The 17,323-nt window shown below is 48.3% G+C and overlaps 1 protein-coding gene and 1 long non-coding RNA gene across 3 annotated transcripts in view; one reads left to right on the forward strand and one right to left on the reverse strand.

Annotated features, from left to right (window-relative positions):
• PLXNA2 (plexin A2) overlaps positions 1-17,323 on the forward strand; it is a 247,885-nt gene that overhangs the window by 41,065 nt on the left and 189,497 nt on the right. For both annotated transcript variants that reach the window (XM_003831204.8, XM_034945808.4), the window contains exon 2: positions 11,505-12,772. In XM_003831204.8, coding sequence (XP_003831252.5) covers positions 11,505-12,772 — 1,268 coding nt within the window. The remainder of the gene's footprint in view (positions 1-11,504; positions 12,773-17,323) is intronic.
• On the reverse strand, positions 2,728-5,449 carry LOC129397272 (uncharacterized). The gene is made up of 3 exons (XR_010110467.1): positions 5,372-5,449; positions 4,798-4,856; positions 2,728-3,801 (listed from the first exon to the last, which is right to left on the reverse strand). It is a non-coding gene; the product is annotated as an uncharacterized LOC129397272 (long non-coding RNA).

A 17,323-nucleotide genomic window follows, 5' to 3' on the forward strand; every position in this document is an offset into this window, starting at 1 on the left:
CAGGGACAGTGTCCACTGAGGAAAAGCAAATGAGCACACCTGGGCACCCCCTCACGCTGCTCTTGACAATTCAGGCTGAACACAATACTGAGTGAAAGTTATCATGCTAGCCCTGCACGGATACCAAGAAGCACGAGATATTGTTCCTGCCTTCAAAGAGCCTCTAATTCAGTGGGGAGATAGGAAATAGTCACATAAAAAAGACAGCTCAATGCTGCAATGTAGTGTGTGCTAGAATCAGTGTGTGATTCTAGCCTCTCCACCTCCAATCTCCTTTCTCTCCTACAAAGTCAATTAAAAACCAGCAGTTTTTAGAGAGAAAGAGAGGCAGGGAAAGACAAGGAAGGAAGAGGAACTTCAGCCTGTGTACTGAGGCAGACCTGTATGGGAAGGGCCCAGAGAATGCAGGTCTGAGCCTAAGGAGCTGGTATCTCAGCATCTTCTCCTCCTCCTCAGGACCGGTTTTCCCCTTTCCTCCTCTACGCCCTTCTGTGCTGCCACAGGTGCCTGGACAAACCAGCAAGAGCAACACAAGTGGTCCTAAATCACCCGAGGGCCATGAGAGGAAACCATTAAAACCAGCAGTTTTTAATTGACTTTGGAGGAGAGAAAGGAGATTGGAGGTGGAGAGGCCCTAGAGGGTTTATGAGGCTTTGAAGGATGGGCTGGGTATGGATAGGCAAAGAAGGGAGTGGAAACAAGCATTCCAGGGCAGGGCGTTTTGGGGACTCAACAGACCAACCAGTTTGTTGGGAGGGGAGTCACTCTGGGAGAGGTGGGCAGTGAGGTTCGAGAAAGACAGAAGAGCCAGCTGGGAAAGGACTTGAACTTGGGTGCTTAGCAGTGCTGAGTCTATCTGGGCAACAGCCCAGATAGAAACACAGAAGGTGTTTCCATAGGTGAATTTCACACTTCAGCCATGTGCCTGACAAAGTCAGACAATGGGTCTGAGGCACAAGGAATGAGGCAGCACAAGGCACAACTTGCAGATCTGTGGCTGGATCTTGGCTGCCAATGGGTTTCACCAGGGTCCATCTCAGAGGAAGGCCTGGATGGTGACAATGTCACTGTCTTACAAGCATTATTTTCAGGGAGGCAGCACGGGGATTCCTGGTGAAGAGTCCTGCCCTTTGAACTTTTGGGAACCCTAGCTTCTGGAAATGAGCAGTGCTAAAAAGTGCACATCATCTGGCACTAATGGCCACTCTCCCTGAGATAGAGATGAAGCATCAGGGATTGGGAGTGATCCTTGTCCCTAGAGCACTTCAGTGGCCAGCCATGTGAGGCCACTGGAGGTAAAAAGGAAGGTCTGCAAAAGAAAGCAGGAAGTTTTCTCACCTGGGTCTCCGGGGAGCCATTAACATTTTTCTTCAAGAAGAAAAAGATGTGGACAGCTTCAAAGGAGAGTAAGTGGGATTTTAGGGTCAGTTCATGGACCGAGAGTTGAGATGAATGCCTACTGCTTTGTTCTGGCTTTTTCTTACTCCCTCATTGTTCCTCCTTTTTTCTCCCAGTAGTATAAATTAGAGCAGTGTCATTATTTTTGAAAACATTATGTTTAATGGCAGCACAATACGCCATTATATGGAGTAACTGTAATTTATTTAACCTTTTAGTTGAGTACTTTTTAAGCTTGCTCTCCTGCCCCATCTCAACCTTTTAGAGTCCCTGGCTCTCCCTTGTACAGTGAAGATTGGATGAGAGACATTTCCAGGCTCTTTGAAAATATCATTTGGAATTGCTCTGAAAGGCGGCTGCCAAGCTAGCAAAGCTCCTGCCACAAAACACCCCTGGATTCCACCTGGTGCTTGATAACCAGGACTCCAGTGTGCCCTACCCCAGCACTGCCTGGTTACCAAAATAAAGGATCAGCTCAGGGTAGACATAAATGGAACTGTGGAGCCTCAAGTTTTGACCTTTAACATAAAGTACTTGCCAAGTCTTACTAAACATTCTGGTGAGTTCTCCCAGACCAGTGATAAGAAGGTTTGGCTGAAAAATAAGTCTTAAAAATCTAGGCAGTGTAGAATAGTAGGGAAAGCATGGGCCTCGAGAATCTTGGCTTCTTAGCTGATACTTGTCACGTTAGGCTTCCTGAGATTCCATTTCTTCATCTGTGAAATGGGGATATTCATGCTCATCTTGCAAGCTAATCACACAACTATGGATAGCATATACAGGGCATGTAGCATAGCGTGCCATGTAGCAGGTGGTTAATAAATAATAATAATAGTAGCTACTCTTCATAGTTTTTTTTCCAGAAAATAAGTGAGAGTTGCTAGTAATTTGCTACTCATGGTCATTAGAGTATGAGGTCTCCTAACATGAATCTTGACTTGGCTTAGCAAAGCCATATGCCTACTTTTATTTCCTTTTCCTGCCTTTGGAAGGAGCCTGAGAATTCCTTTTTTTGTCCTTTAATCCCATAATGTCTACCAGAACAGCAACTCAATTGATAAGATGGTTTAAATAGGGTCCTGTTAGAATCAGGGAAGAGGTGGGATGACCTTTCTCGGACTCCCTTTGCACAGAAGGCTGGAGTGCTCCCATGGCCTGCTTCTCATAGCATCAGAGCCCTGCTAATTTGGAGAAATTCTTTCTGACCCAGCGGGGAGGTGGCCATGGCAAAGCAGGGCTCCTTCCTGACCCTCCCCAAAAGGGGGTTGAAGAGGGCAGAGCCTAAGGAAGGGGGAGCAGGGGATGGGGTGGCAGGGAAGGCAGCTGCTTGAAATTGATTGTTCTTGTAGTTTAGTTTATACCATGCGGCTCTCTCAGCTCTGCCCGGGTGGCGACCTTTAGATAATAAAGGGAATTCTGGGAGATTTCTGACAGGCCCATGACATATGGGGCAGGTCTGCAGGGTCAGGCGGTGTATCTCCCTGCTCCCGGCCCCAGGGTAATGAATCTTGTTTTGACTTTGCAAAGTCAGCTCAGCCAGTGCCCCAGAAAGAAACAGAGCCCCCGCCAGCCCCTCAGATGAGTGCACATCTTGGAACCCTTCATAATTCAGGGATACAACTCCAAACTTTTATAGCCTGTGAGTGGAGAGGACAAACACTACATGTTTTGCTAAGGCCCTGGGAGAGCTGGTGTGGTTTCCAGGGCTCGATCAGAGCCTACTGGGAGACCTGGGAAAAAAAAAACAACAGAAATCTCTCCCTGACGTTAAAAGCAGTCCCAGGACGGGGCTTGTGCCTGGAGGAGGAGCCGGGGTGGGAGTGAGAGAGATCTCTCCTTGGGGTCTGGCAAGTGGCAGATTCACTCTTCTGGGCAGGAGAAGCAAAAAAAGGGTAGGGTCCACTCTGCAGGAACAGCAGAAATCAGCACATCCTAATTCGCATCCCAAAGCTATCAGGGGCAGAGCAAGTGAGTTCTCCGGGCTACTGTTTTCTGGGCTGGGTGAAGGCAGCAGGAGTCAGCAGCTCCTGACTGTTGATACCCGCCTATCTCTGCAAATTTTCGTGTGCCTGCACACCCAGACCCCTCTTCTTTAAAAGAACAATTCCTGAACCATGAAGTTTGAGTGCCTTTCTCCTCCCTGCTGTATTAGTTTGCCAGGGTTGCTGTAACAAAGTATCACAGACCAGGTGGCTTAAATAACAGAAATTTATTTTCTCCAAGTTCAGAAACTGGGAAGTCCAAGATGAGGATGTGGGCAGAGTTGATTCCTTCTGATGGCTGTGAGGGAAGGAGCTGTTCCAGACCTCTCTTCTGAGCTTGTAGATGGTCAGATGAGGATGTGGATGTCTCTTTACATCACCTGGCCTCTGTGAGTGTCTGTCTCAGGCTCCACATTTCCCCCTTTTTATAAGGACACCAGATCACACCGAATTAGAGCCTACCCTAGTGACCTCATCTTAACCTGATTACCTCTGTAGAGACCCTGTCTCAGGGACGGGTGCCATGGCTCACGCCTGTAATCCCAGCATTTTGGGAAGCCGAGGCTAGAGGATCACTTGAGCCCAGGAGTTCAAGACCAGCCTGGCTAGCATCATGAAACCTCATCTCTACAAAAATAAAAATAAAAATTAGCCAGGTGTAGACAGGTGCCTGTGGCCCCACAGATCCCTGTGGTTCCTAGGGCTGATGTGGGAGGATGGTTTGAGTCCAGGAGATGGAGGCTGCAAGGAGCTGAGATTGCGCCACTGCACTCCAGACTGGGAGACAGAGCGAGACCCCGTCTCAAAAAAACCAAACCAAAACAACAGTAACAAAAGACACCGTCTCAAATAAGAACACATTCTGAGGTACTTAGGGTTAGGCTTCAACACAGGAATTTCCAGGGGACACAATTCAGCCTTTAACTCAATCCCTCGCTTTCTTGCTAGTATCCAGCTCCTGCACTTGTGCCCCATTACCCTGCCTCTGTCCACCACTGCAGAGATGGAGGGTCCCTCACTGTCACGCACATATGTAAGATCTAAGGGCCTTGTCCAAAGCTGAGAGCCGCACGCAGCTCCCCTCTCACAGCCCCTGCTGCCTCACCGCCTGGAGTATGGGTTCTTTCCTTATTACTGATTGGGATTGTGAGAGCCTCCCCAAATTTCCGTCTCTTACTCCTTGGTTATTGGAGCGTGGATGTAGTTTATCCCACCTGTGAAAGGAATCGCATATATGAAGAAAAGCAGGAGATCCACCTTCTCATAGTAAGAGAGGGTGACTGGGTAGAAATTGTCCCCCAAATTTGTCTTGACACCTCCTGGAGGGGCCACAGTGTCATCTGTGTCACCTTCTCAGAGAAGGCTGCCAAGGGTACATGCAGGCAGAGACCTATTTTCCCCCCCTCTCTCCTCTCACCTTCCTTCTTCACTCTGGGGCAAGGTATAGCCACTTCGCTTCACATAACCGCACAGAGTCTAGGGAAAAAATGACATTCGATTAATGAAGCAAACGCAGCTGGTACAGAAGTGACATCTAAATTGTTCCTTTGGTCCCGTTATTTTCCATAGGAAATTCTTTCTCTCCTCACCCCCCTCCCCCTTTTCCCTTTAAATCGCGTGCATAAAATATACTAATAACAATCTTCAGTGTCTGTGCATGAGTGACAGCTGAAATAAGAAAAAGACTAATCGTACCTCCTGCAGCCCTGTCACATGGAGATTAAATGAGTCTCTCTCCCCACCCTCTCCCTGCTCCCCACCCCCTCGCCCCCACTCTCTCCTCTCTCTTGGTTCTCAATGAGAATCATGGGCATTTGAATAATAATATTATAGACGGCATCAGGGTGACAGTGGGGAAAAAATCAGCTCAAACCCATGATTATTCCTTCACTCTAGTAATTATTTAAATACCAGATAACTCCTTTCACTCTAATTGAGGCCTTTCAGCCGTCGGCATTACCCGGGGCTTTTGCGTTCGCCCTCTTGCTCACCTTGTGCTACCCAACGTGCCTGGACTACCTCTAAGGTCGGTGTTAGACAGAGCGACGCTCAGAATGCTTGCACGTACAGCTGCACAAGGGATATGAAGACAGGTCCTTCAGTAGCATTCCACCCACGGGGAAAAGATGGGGCCTCAGACTCTCACATTTAGACAATTTTATTCTCACAGAAATCTTAAACCAAAAGGAGCCTTCTGAGATCATTGGGACCAATCCCCTGCCTCTAGGTAAACTGATTCCTAGGCAGCTTCCAGGAAAATTCAATATCAGAAAATTTCAGAATCTCCTTGGCAGGATGCTCTGGAGATCCTCTCTAGACAGAATGTCCCCCTTAATATCTAACTTTAGTCCCTTCTGCTGTAGCTCTAACTCTTTGGGAAGAAGGAGCTTTCTGTGCATAGACTAAATCTGACCTGTCCATGGGGTTGTGGCAGAGGACACCGTAGCCCCCAAGTTACAGCATAGGTGATGGTCCTGAGTGTGACATTTGCCTGGGCCTGCCTGGGCCTAGAAGAGGACAGAAGCAATCATTCTCCCCAAGGGGGAAAGGAGCCATTCGGACATGTGTCTTTCTTTCATTCTGCCCCTTAATCCGCCCCTCTTTGAATCTGCCCTGAGCACCACCTCATTGTCCAGGCCCAATGCCACACTCACTTCTGCGTATCATGGGGCTATTATCAAAGGCATCTACTTTCCCGAAACAGGACAGCCTGAAGGCAAAACATAACTAACTCCCAGGACCCTTCCACCTACAATGGAGGAAGCACCTGCCTTTTTGTCACGAGGTCTGGGTTCTGACTGCAGCCTGTTTCTGACTCACCTTGAGTCGCCCTGGTCAATTTGTTTCCTTTCTGTGGGCTGTGGTGTCTTTCATATTAAAAAACAAAACAAAACAAAACAAAACAGTGGGTTGGAATAATCTTATAATCTCCCTCAGCATTCATCCAAAGTTCCTGCTTTAAAGGCACTACTCATTAGAAGGAAGAGCTGAAGGAGAAGACGGACTCCTCTCCATCATGGGAAAGGAAGGAGGCTAAGTGACTTCCAAGAACAGCTGCTAACTTCCCTGATTTCACAGCCCTCATTTTCATGCTCATCTTTTCCCTACCACTGTCTGGCTCCTCAGGGTGTGTGAGCTCCCTAGTAGGTGCAGTAGTAATAGTAGGCACCCTTTGCTGTTATTGTTATGAAAACTATCAGCTCCAGGATGGTGCTGGAGGTGACGATGATGTTGATGACAGGGTTGTTAGGAATGGAGTTAGTGGCGATGGTGGAGCTACAGATGGGCCCACGGGTATGAGAGCTACTAACAGGAACTTTGACTCAATTTGGCAAAATCGTATTTCATATCTAAATTCTCTTTCCACCAGCTCCTTTTGCTATAAGGGAAAGCCAAGTGGAAACGTAGAGGCATGTGCACCCAGATCTCCTGAAAAGGGCAATAGGAGAGGGTAGCAGGGAGGAGAGAATCCTCTGCTGAGCTGAACTGGAAACGCCTGATTGTCATTTCTTCCCTGCTTTGCCACTGACGCCCGCAGCAGCTGATCAGGAAGGTATCAGATGCCTTCACTAGCTGTCACTAACACCTGCCTCCTGAATCCTGATCGGGGAGATGGTGTCATCGGGCCCTCCACATAAAATATTTAGTGGCACTTGCTTCCCAAAGAGGCAAGCGTGGCCTCTCCTTGGCATCAGGAACGCTCTGAGTTACATGTTCTGGGAGACTCTGTTGTTCAGGCGAGAGTCCCGGAGCAGCATACCTGGTTTGAGACTTGGAGTAGGAGAGAGGGAAACTGGTAGAACAGAGACTAGGCAAGTTTTGGCTCTTGAGAATGCATGTGACAAGTGACTTCATGCACTAAACAGAGAGGGATGTGACAGAAAGAAGAAAGCATCATTATTAAGAGAAAACTCCTGAGGTTGACACTAGCAGAAAATTGGGGATAGGAGGAAGTCACACTGGGTATGCAAAGTCAAATGCATGTTTGTTTACCAGTGTCTACCAAACTGAGGATGGGAAATTCATTCTAAGACAGATGATGGGATGGATGGAGGTGAGGAGCTGGAAATAATGACAAATAAATTGCTAATAACAAAGGCTAATGTATCTTAAACACTTAAGATGGCCATGAACTGTTCTAAGTGCTTTATATGTGTTAACTGATTTCGTTGTAATAATCCTATGACGTAGCTACTAGTACTAAACCTATTTTATATAGATAGTTAGATAACATCATAGAATGGCTAAGTACCTTGACCAAGTGTACACAGCTATAGGCTCCATTTGCGTCCAGGCACCTAAGTTCAGAGCTCATGCATTTAATTGTTATATCGCACTGCCTCTCACCAGAGGCACAAAGGTGGGCTCCGTCCTCCCTTACTCAGAATGTGGATAGGAGGCCTGATCTTTGCCCACTGGGCTCTGCTTGGAACAGCCACTTAGTCACATCAATTTGGCATAGAAAGATGAAGGCTCTCAACGTGCCCTTGAAGTCAGCTGTCTTTATGAAGGCCACACTCCCAAGGTGGGGTGCAAACCTCCCCTCACTGCAGGAGACTGTGCCTCCTCTTGACTCCAGTGTCCAATGACAGCTGCTCCCAGGCGGGCGGTCCCTGAGTCCTGTGAGATGAATTCACTTGGCTGGTTATCAGGAGTGGCCTGTCCCAGAGCAAATGCTGCATGAGGGTGAGAGGAAAACAGCCCAGTCTGTTTAGAACTACTGGCCTGAAAAAAAAAAGAAAAGAAAAAGAAAAAAGCTCCTGACCTAATCAGCCTCTCCAGGTTGGAACAAAAAACCTCAGCTGCTATTGGAATCACAGACTCCAGGAACTGAAGGAACTAAGCTTCGAGGTAGCATTTTATCTGAAAAAGGAAATCTTATAGGTTGACTAATTCAAATACCTTTTGTTTTAAGATCAAGAAATAGGCTCATGGAAATGCCAGACTGGTCTAAAGTGAGTGACACTATAATTCATGAGTCACACAGGCAGAATGTGAACCCAGGGTTCCTGAGTCTCCCACCTTTCTTCCTGCCCTGTGACCTCATGTCTTCTAGACATCAGGACAGTTTTCTCATTCTCAGTCTAACTCTCAGGATCCTGTGTTTCCACCAGCCTTCCTGCAGTCTGCGGAGAGGCTATATTGGGACTTATGCAGTAGTATGACAAAGAAGATCACCTTGGATCTATTTCTTTCCCCTTGCCACATGCTTCCCAGACTGAGCTCTGTCACTGGGTCGGGGAGGCCTAGGGATCAAAGGCACACCCACAGTGTTCATCTCATTGTGGGTGGGAAAGGAAGAATATAAGCAAAAAGAGAAGTCAAGAGCTGTGGCAGGATTTCAGAAGTGCCATCTCCGGTGGAGTCTTCAAAGACAATAACAGGCCAGGTGCAGTGGCTCACACCTGTAATCCCAGCACTTTGGGAGGCCAAGGCAGGTGGATCACAAGGTCAGGAGATTGAGAGCAGTGTGGCCAACATGGTGAAACCCTGTCTTTACTAAAAATACAAAAAAAAAAAAAAAAAATTAGGCGGGTGTGGTGGCACGTGCCTGTAGTCCCATCTACTGTGGAGGCTGAGGCAGCAGAATTGCTTGAACCAGGGAGGCGGAGGTCTCAATGAGCTGAGATCACACCACTGCACTCCAGCCTGGGCGACAGAGCAAGACTCTGTCTCAATAATAATAATAATAACAAAAACTAACATAAGTTAAGTGCTCACTGTGTGCCTGCAACCATGCTAAGAGGTTGGTCTCTATACTGTCTCATTTACTGTCATGACAATTTGAAAGGTACATACTGTAGTTACTCCCATTCTACCAGAAAGGGACATGAGACTTGACTTGCCTCAAATCCTAGATTTGTTCCCAAATTCTGTCTAACAACAACAAAAGCCACTCACTATTCAAACTGTGTCTTGGGAGGATACCAAGCAGGGAGGTGAGGTGGCTGATCTTAATCGCATACTAAGTCCTTCCATGTTATCTCTGCTACCAGAACCCCCTTCCTCCCCTCGCGGCTCCTCACGGAGGAACCACTCTCCACCTGGAACCCAAGGAGATTCTCTTCCCAGCGACAGGGGCAGAGAATGGCCTCTTGCAATTCCCCATCCAGCTGGAGAATTTAAGGATTCTGTTATTTCCTTTCCACAGCTCCTCTTCAGGAATTCACGTCCTGCTACCGGCCTCAGGACATAGCTAAAAATAACCTCTGGTTTCCAAACTGAAAGCCCTGTCTGTTGGGAGGCTTTGCCGGTGTGCGCCTGGGGCCGGAAGGGCTGTGTCGGAGTAGCCGAGGTCAGCCTGAGTCTCATGCCGGTGTTGCCTTCCTCTTTCCAAGGAAGCCCAGGGCCTCATGAGTCACCCCGAACACCCTGGGGGAGTCGGGTTGGAGGAGGGAGTTAGGTGGGACCTACTGTGGCACCACGGTGGCTGCCAGGCCGAGGATGCAGAACTGAACAAGAGGAAGGGTCGTTCCTAAAGAAACTCTAGGGGATTCTCTAAGTGGTGTCTGTTCTAATTATAACCCAATCCAGCCAGAATGGGGAGTTGAGGGAGAAAGGCCTCTCCTAAGCTGCCTTGGAGCAAACTCTCCATCCTTCGGGTGTTTCCATCCCTGCCACCTTATGTGCCCAGAGTTCTGTCTGGACTTGCCTGAGAAGGTTGCTGGATGATCTGTCCAGCTGAGAAAAGCTTTCTCTGCCGGACAGCTCGCTGCCTTCTCCTGGTGCCGCAGTCACTTCCCACTGTCCCTCTCCATAAGTCAGGACAGTACCATGATAGTGATGGAACAGGCCCTGCTCTCTGACCTCCAGGTCCTGCTCTCTGACCTCCAGGCTCTGCTGTCTGACTTCCTGCCCCTGGCCCAGACTGCCCCTGGCTACAGGCTGTCCTCAGGAGCCCCACCTTGCCCCTCTGGGCAGCTTCCTTGGAACAGGGAAGAATAAGCACCAAGGCTCTGGAAGTGGAGGAGCCCTAAAGCCTGGGAGTCAGGAGGCAGGGGGAAGACTAAAGGAGTCAGGGCTAGAGACTGGGCTTCGAGCATGGCCCACTGAGGCCCGCTGGTGATTTCATGGATGCTGAAACAGTCAGGAGGCCCCAGCAGTGCCTGAAATGAGACTGAACCTCACCTCACCACCCTTTGCTGCTCCCCACATTCTCCCAAACCTGGTACCCCTGCCGCAGGTGGCTGAAGCTGGACTCAGCCAGCCAGTAACCCCTAGCAAGGAGACTGGTTCTCTGTGTGTCCTGGCTTCCCATGTGCTCTGCCTGCAGAGGGGCAGAGGTTGAAGCAATTTCCCGAGGACCTGGCTGCCTGGCAGCAGCTGGGCGTCCACCTTGAGAAGGATGGGGGAATCTCAGGAGATCTGCCTGTCTCCCGAGGGCTTTTCCGGCTCCGGAATGGCACATGTGGGAATCCCAGTCTTGTTGGCTACAACATTTTTCCCTTTCCTAACAAGTTCTAACAGTTGTTCTAACAGCTAGTGATCAGGGGTTCTTCTTGCTGGAGAAGAAAGGGCTGAGGGCAGAGCAGGGCACTCTCACTCAGGGTGACCAGCTCCTTGCCTCTCTGTGGATAACAGAGCATGAGAAAGTGAAGAGATGCAGCGGAGTGAGGTGATGGAAGTCTAAAATAGGAAGGAATTTTGTGTGCAATATCAGACTGTGGGAGCAGTTGACCTGGAGAGCCTGGGGGAGGGCCTGCCTAACAAGCTTTCAAAAAACAGGAGCGATTTCCACTGGGCTGGGATAAGACGTGCCGGTAGGATAGGGAAGACTGGGTTTAGTCCTAATATCAAATTGACTGGCTGGGTGAACTTCAACAGCCTTTTAACCTCTCTGAGAGATGAAAACGATGGCTTAAGGGGCCAGAAATAGGATGCTTTGTAAAATAAAATTTTTAAAAAAGCATGTATTTTATAGCATAAAGGCTAGAGACCAAAATAGATAACAGGATTCCCTGAACATTCCTAAGAGGGAGAAAGTAGGTTAAAAATAGAAAAACCAAAATTCAGAAGGAGGAGACTCACAGAGCTAAACCAGGATGGGGACCCTGGGTCAGGCCAGCCTCTTTGCTCCTCCCGGAAATTATTTTTGGTCTGACCACTCTGCCTTGTGTTTTGCAGAATCATGTGAGGGCCAACCGGGGAAGGTGGAGCAGATGAGCACACACAGGAGCCGTCTCCTCACCGCTGCGCCTCTCAGCATGGAACAGAGGCGGCCCTGGCCCCGGGCCCTGGAGGTGGACAGCCGCTCTGTGGTCCTGCTCTCAGTGGTCTGGGTGCTGCTGGCCCCCCCAGCAGCTGGCATGCCTCAGTTCAGCACCTTCCACTCTGAGAATCGTGACTGGACCTTCAACCACTTGACCGTCCACCAAGGGACGGGGGCCGTCTATGTGGGGGCCATCAACCGGGTCTATAAGCTGACAGGCAACCTGACCATCCAGGTGGCTCATAAGACAGGGCCAGAAGAGGACAACAAGTCTTGTTACCCGCCCCTCATCGTGCAGCCCTGCAGCGAAGTGCTCACCCTCACCAACAATGTCAACAAGCTGCTCATCATTGACTACTCTGAGAACCGCCTGCTGGCCTGTGGGAGCCTCTACCAGGGGGTCTGCAAGCTGCTGCGGCTGGATGACCTCTTCATCCTGGTGGAGCCATCCCACAAGAAGGAGCACTACCTGTCCAGTGTCAACAAGACGGGCACCATGTACGGGGTGATTGTGCGCTCTGAGGGTGAGGATGGCAAGCTCTTCATCGGCACGGCTGTGGATGGGAAGCAGGATTACTTCCCGACCCTGTCCAGCCGGAAGCTGCCCCGAGACCCTGAGTCCTCAGCCATGCTCGACTATGAGCTACACAGCGATTTTGTCTCCTCTCTCATCAAGATCCCTTCAGACACCCTGGCCCTGGTCTCCCACTTTGACATCTTCTACATCTACGGCTTTGCTAGTGGGGGCTTTGTCTACTTTCTCACTGTCCAGCCCGAGACCCCTGAGGGTGTGGCCATCAACTCCGCTGGAGACCTCTTCTACACCTCACGCATCGTGCGGCTCTGCAAGGATGACCCCAAGTTCCACTCATACGTGTCCCTGCCCTTCGGCTGCACCCGGGCCGGGGTGGAATACCGCCTCCTGCAGGCTGCTTACCTGGCCAAGCCTGGGGACTCACTGGCCCAGGCCTTCAATATCACCAGCCAGGACGATGTACTCTTTGCCATCTTCTCCAAAGGGCAGAAGCAGTATCACCACCCGCCCGATGACTCTGCCCTGTGTGCCTTCCCTATCCGGGCCATCAACTTGCAGATCAAGGAGCGCCTGCAGTCCTGCTACCAGGGCGAGGGCAACCTGGAGCTCAACTGGCTGCTGGGGAAGGACGTCCAGTGCACCAAGGCGGTAAGGAGGCACGCACCTCGCTCTGCTCCTGCTCCATGACACAGGTTCCAACCTTCCTGTCCATGCCCTGGGGCACATCTGCTCCCACACCACCATGGACCTGAAATGAAAGAGGTTTTCAGACTCAGGTTATCAGGTGGTAACCAATAACGCAGGGTCTTACATATACCAGATACTTGAGATATGTGTGTTGATTTGTTGTCATTTCAAATATATGTATTGAGTGCCTACATCACATCAGGTGCTATTGTAAATGCTGCAGGCTTCAGCTGTGAACCATACAACCCTACAAAGCTCACTGCCCTCATGGAGATTACACGCTAGTTGGGTGAGACAAATGAACACATAATACATGTTAGTTTGCCAAATGGTGATAATGGCTATAGAGAAAAATAAACAGGAAAGGGGGAGAGGCAGTAGCTGAGAGGACTGACTCACTGAGAAAGTGGTGTCTAAGCAAAAACTGAGGATGGGAAGAAAGGGAGCCACGCAAGTGTCCAGAGAAAGCATTCCAGAGAGAGAAAGGGTGAGGAGAATGTGCAAAGAATTCAGGGCATGCCTGGAGTGTCTGAGGAACAGTAAGGAGGCCACTGCAGCCAGATCAGAGTATGTGAGAGAAAGAGCAGCAGGTGATGGGGTCCATCAGAAGTAATGGGGACCAGGTCATGTACACACAGAGCTGTAGGCCACTGTGGTTCCCAGTGAGGGGGTCAAGTGGAGATCGGAAATCTAAGTCAGAGGAGAGGGAAGGGAGTCTGGCTTGACCAACTGATGGAAAACTGGAGAAGAATCAGGAGTGTGGGCAAAGGCAAAAGAGGAGAGGATGAAAAGCTCAGAATCCAGACCTGAGGAAAGCAGAGACAAGAAAATCAGTGGCAAGCACTGCCCTGTCAGTGGCTCATGGTGCTGCCATCAAAGTATTCATGATCCACTCTTCTTCCATCATTCATCCAACCATCCGACCATCCATTCATTTATCCACCCATCTGTCCTTTCATCCATCCCCTTTCCTTCCCTCCTTTTATTCTCCTATCCATCTATCCCTCCTTCCTCCTTAGCTCTCTCCCTCCATGCATCTCTCCATCCATCCATCCATCCATCATCCATCCATCCATCTATTCATCCATTTACCTAAACCTCCATTCATCTGTCCCTGATCCTTCCCTTCATTCTTTCCTCCATCCCTTCATCCATCTCTTTATCCACTCATCCCTCTTTTTTCTCCCTTAATGTATGTCTCTATATCTTTATCTATCCATCATCCATTTGTCTACCTAGCCCTCCATCTATCCATTCATCCCTCTCTTTATTTATCCACCATCATCCATCTACCCATCCCTCTATTCATTTACAAGTAGTATTGAAGATCTTCTGAATGCCTGGCACTGTACTAGGCACTGGGGATGCAAACATAAAAAGACATGATCGGCTGGGTGCGGTGGCTCACACCTGTAATCCCAGCACTTTGGGAGGCTAAGGTAGGCAGATTGCTTGAGCTCAGGAGTTCGAGACCAGCCTGGGCAACATGACAAAACTCCATCTCTACAAAAATTCCAAAAATTAGCTGGGTGTGGTGATGCACACCTGTAGTACCAGCTACTCTGGAGGCCTGAGCATGGGAGGTGGAGGTTGCAGTGAGCCAAGATTGTGCTACTATACTCCAGCCTGGGTGACAGAGTGAGACCCTGTCTCAGAAAAAAAAAAAAAAAAAGACATGATCACTAGTCTCACAGATCTTATAATCTAGTAGGGGGAAGAGAGAGAGAGAGAGGGAGAAAGAGAGAGAGAGCTAGAGACAGCTGGCAACATAATGTAGTGGCTCAGAGTTTGAGCTTCTGAGACAAAAGCCAGGCTTCAAATTCCATCTGTGTTTCTTCCTGCCTTCTTCAGAAGCACCTTAGCATCTCTACATTCTTATCTGTGAGATGGAAATAATAATGCCTAGCTCATGGGATGATCAGATGAGATAATACCTGGAGAGATTAGCACCATGCCTGGAAATGTTAGGTTTATTATTACACAGGGAGTTAACAGGGAGTGTGAGAAGTGCAAAAGTAGGTTTCTTGTACACAGTGCTGAGGGCTCTGGATCTGCAACCTAGAAAAAAATATATGAGAACAAGGGGCCCACATGGCTACCTTCTGAGTACTCTAAATTGAAGGTGCCTGCCATGGGGACCAAGCACCAGTACTTGAAGCAAGAAAACATCATTCCAAGGCTACGCTTCTCTTCCTGTCATCATTTGCTTGGTGTGGTAGAAGAGTCGTGGTTAAGGCTTTGAAGTAAAACAGATGGGGATTAAAAATCAGTCCTACCACTTACTCCTTGTGTGACTTTGGGCAAGTTATGTACCTGGTCTGAGCTGTAAGTTTTTCGTCTTTAAAATAGAGATAATATTGTCTTCTTTTCATGGTTATTATGAGGATTAAATGGAAAATTTATGTAAAGTGCTTAGCACAATACCTGGAACATAATAAGCATTCAATAAATGGGCAGCTATGATTATTAATATTAATCACAGTAGTAAAGAGCCAGGTATTTTCTTAGTTATCTTACTGTTGTAAAATGAGGAAGCTAGACTAGATAGTCTCTGGTTTTTTTTTTTTTAACGCCAAAATTTTATGGCCACTGGCCCTAACCAATGCGGAGAGGTGGAGAGGAAATGTAACCCTCCGTAAGGGTTAAATGCTTGCAGAGTCCAACCTAGTTCCCATAACCCAGAGGGGGCCTTGTCAGGAGGAAACTGCTGATTCCTGCCTGCTTCTGAGCCAGAGGAAAGAGGAAGATGACACTCTTCTCTGCTCCAGAGCAGAGGGACAAGCCTGGGCTAGTTACAAAAGGATAGCAAAGGCACTGGGAGAGAGGTGACAGTGAGTGGGGCCAGGACCTCAGAGTGGAGAGCCCCTTGCCTCCACCCCTTCAGCACCACACCCTTCTGGTGCAAGGGCTGCAAGAGGAATGGCCCCTTAAAGACCCTGATACTCCAAAGAACTAAGACCCAGGGACCCAGAAATATTTTGGTGGCCTTAGAGGGGAATAAGGATAAATGAAAGAAGCTGTGGTCCCAGAGCTTGATTTTAACATGACTCTGGAATAACATGGAAATCTCAGATCAAAAATTTGAGCTCTGATCCCAGAAAAGGGAGGAAGAAGGGGGCTATCACTCATTGAATAGCAGCTAGTCCTAAAGGCTAAGCTTGGCAATTTAAGTGTTATCTCACTTGCTCCTCACAATGACCCCATAAAGCAAGAGTTATCTTCCCCATTTTACAGATTAAAAAACAAAGGCTCACAAAGACTAAGTAAGTTGTTCAGATCTCCACAGCTATAAGTGATAAAGCGGGGATTTGAATTTAGTTCAGCTGTATTACTTCTTAGTCCAGTCTCTCTCTATTGAGCCCTTCTGTTTCCAAGGAAAGCCATACACCAAGCTCTCACCATTTGAGCAAAAGTAAAGGTGCATCAGGTGTTTGGGAATATCTAACAATATATTGAAAAACAACTCGAGGAGGAAAGAAATTCCAGCCAATCCTAAGGGCTTAGGCTGAGAATAAATCTTTTTTTTTTTTTTAATAGTTCTGGAGATACTAGAATCAATAAGACAGTAGCAAAACCTAGGATTACCAGGTTTTTGCTTCTGTCATCATTTCTCAAAAGCTGACTTGGGCTACGCCTGTGCCCAGACTCTGTGGCCTTACCAGCCCTGCAGAAAGTGGGAAAGAAATGGAAGCCATGAAATTAGGGACTTTTAGAGCTCAAAGGAAGCTTGACAATTACCTGTTCCAATACTTTACTTTACAGATGAGAAAACTGAGGCTGAGACATGATACATGACATATCAAGGTCACACAGCTGGTTTCAGTAGAGAAAGGCCTAAAATCTGGATCACTTTCATCTTAGCCAGGGCAGTAGCTGCCTGTAGTGTAGGGCTGAGATGAGGAAGAGAAGTACACAATGTAAAAAGTGTAGCTGATAACTCTGACCTGCCTTTCTAGGGAGCTAGAATTCCCGTGGTTGGCTCCAGTGGTGTGCTGGTAAATATTAAATAACTGGCTCTATGCAGGCAGGGGAGGGAGAGGAATGCTCTGGTTTGTAGCCTCTGCCAATTGCCATGGTATAAATACACCTATCCTGGCTGATTTCAAGCATCATGGGATGTCACTGAATGCACAGTTATTCCCTATCAGCTGGCTTCAGCACACCACAGCTTCACTCCCTTCCTGAGAAACTCATTCCTTCTGCTCCGTGGGGCTCAATATTATCCCGGGTTCAAAAGTCATCTTAACCTAAAAATGTGTTTTCTTTCCTGAAGAATATACACACACAAGTGCAGCACCATCATTCCTACCAGTAACAGGAGCAGCAGCTCTCTACAAAACACTGTGGAACCACAAAAAATTGAGCCTCTGCTCCTTTTGGGACTGAGAAGAGAAGGGAACGGAAGTCCCTGGTTTTAAAAAAAAAAAAAATCATATGCCATAACTTATAAACCAATTATTCCAAAGAAATGAGGCTGTCAACGAGTGATGATGTGTCAGCCTGCTCTTCCCT

The sequence above is a fragment of the Pan paniscus genome, chromosome 1 (genome assembly GCF_029289425.2).
Source record: "Pan paniscus chromosome 1, NHGRI_mPanPan1-v2.0_pri, whole genome shotgun sequence".
Taxonomy (NCBI): domain Eukaryota; kingdom Metazoa; phylum Chordata; class Mammalia; order Primates; family Hominidae; genus Pan; species Pan paniscus.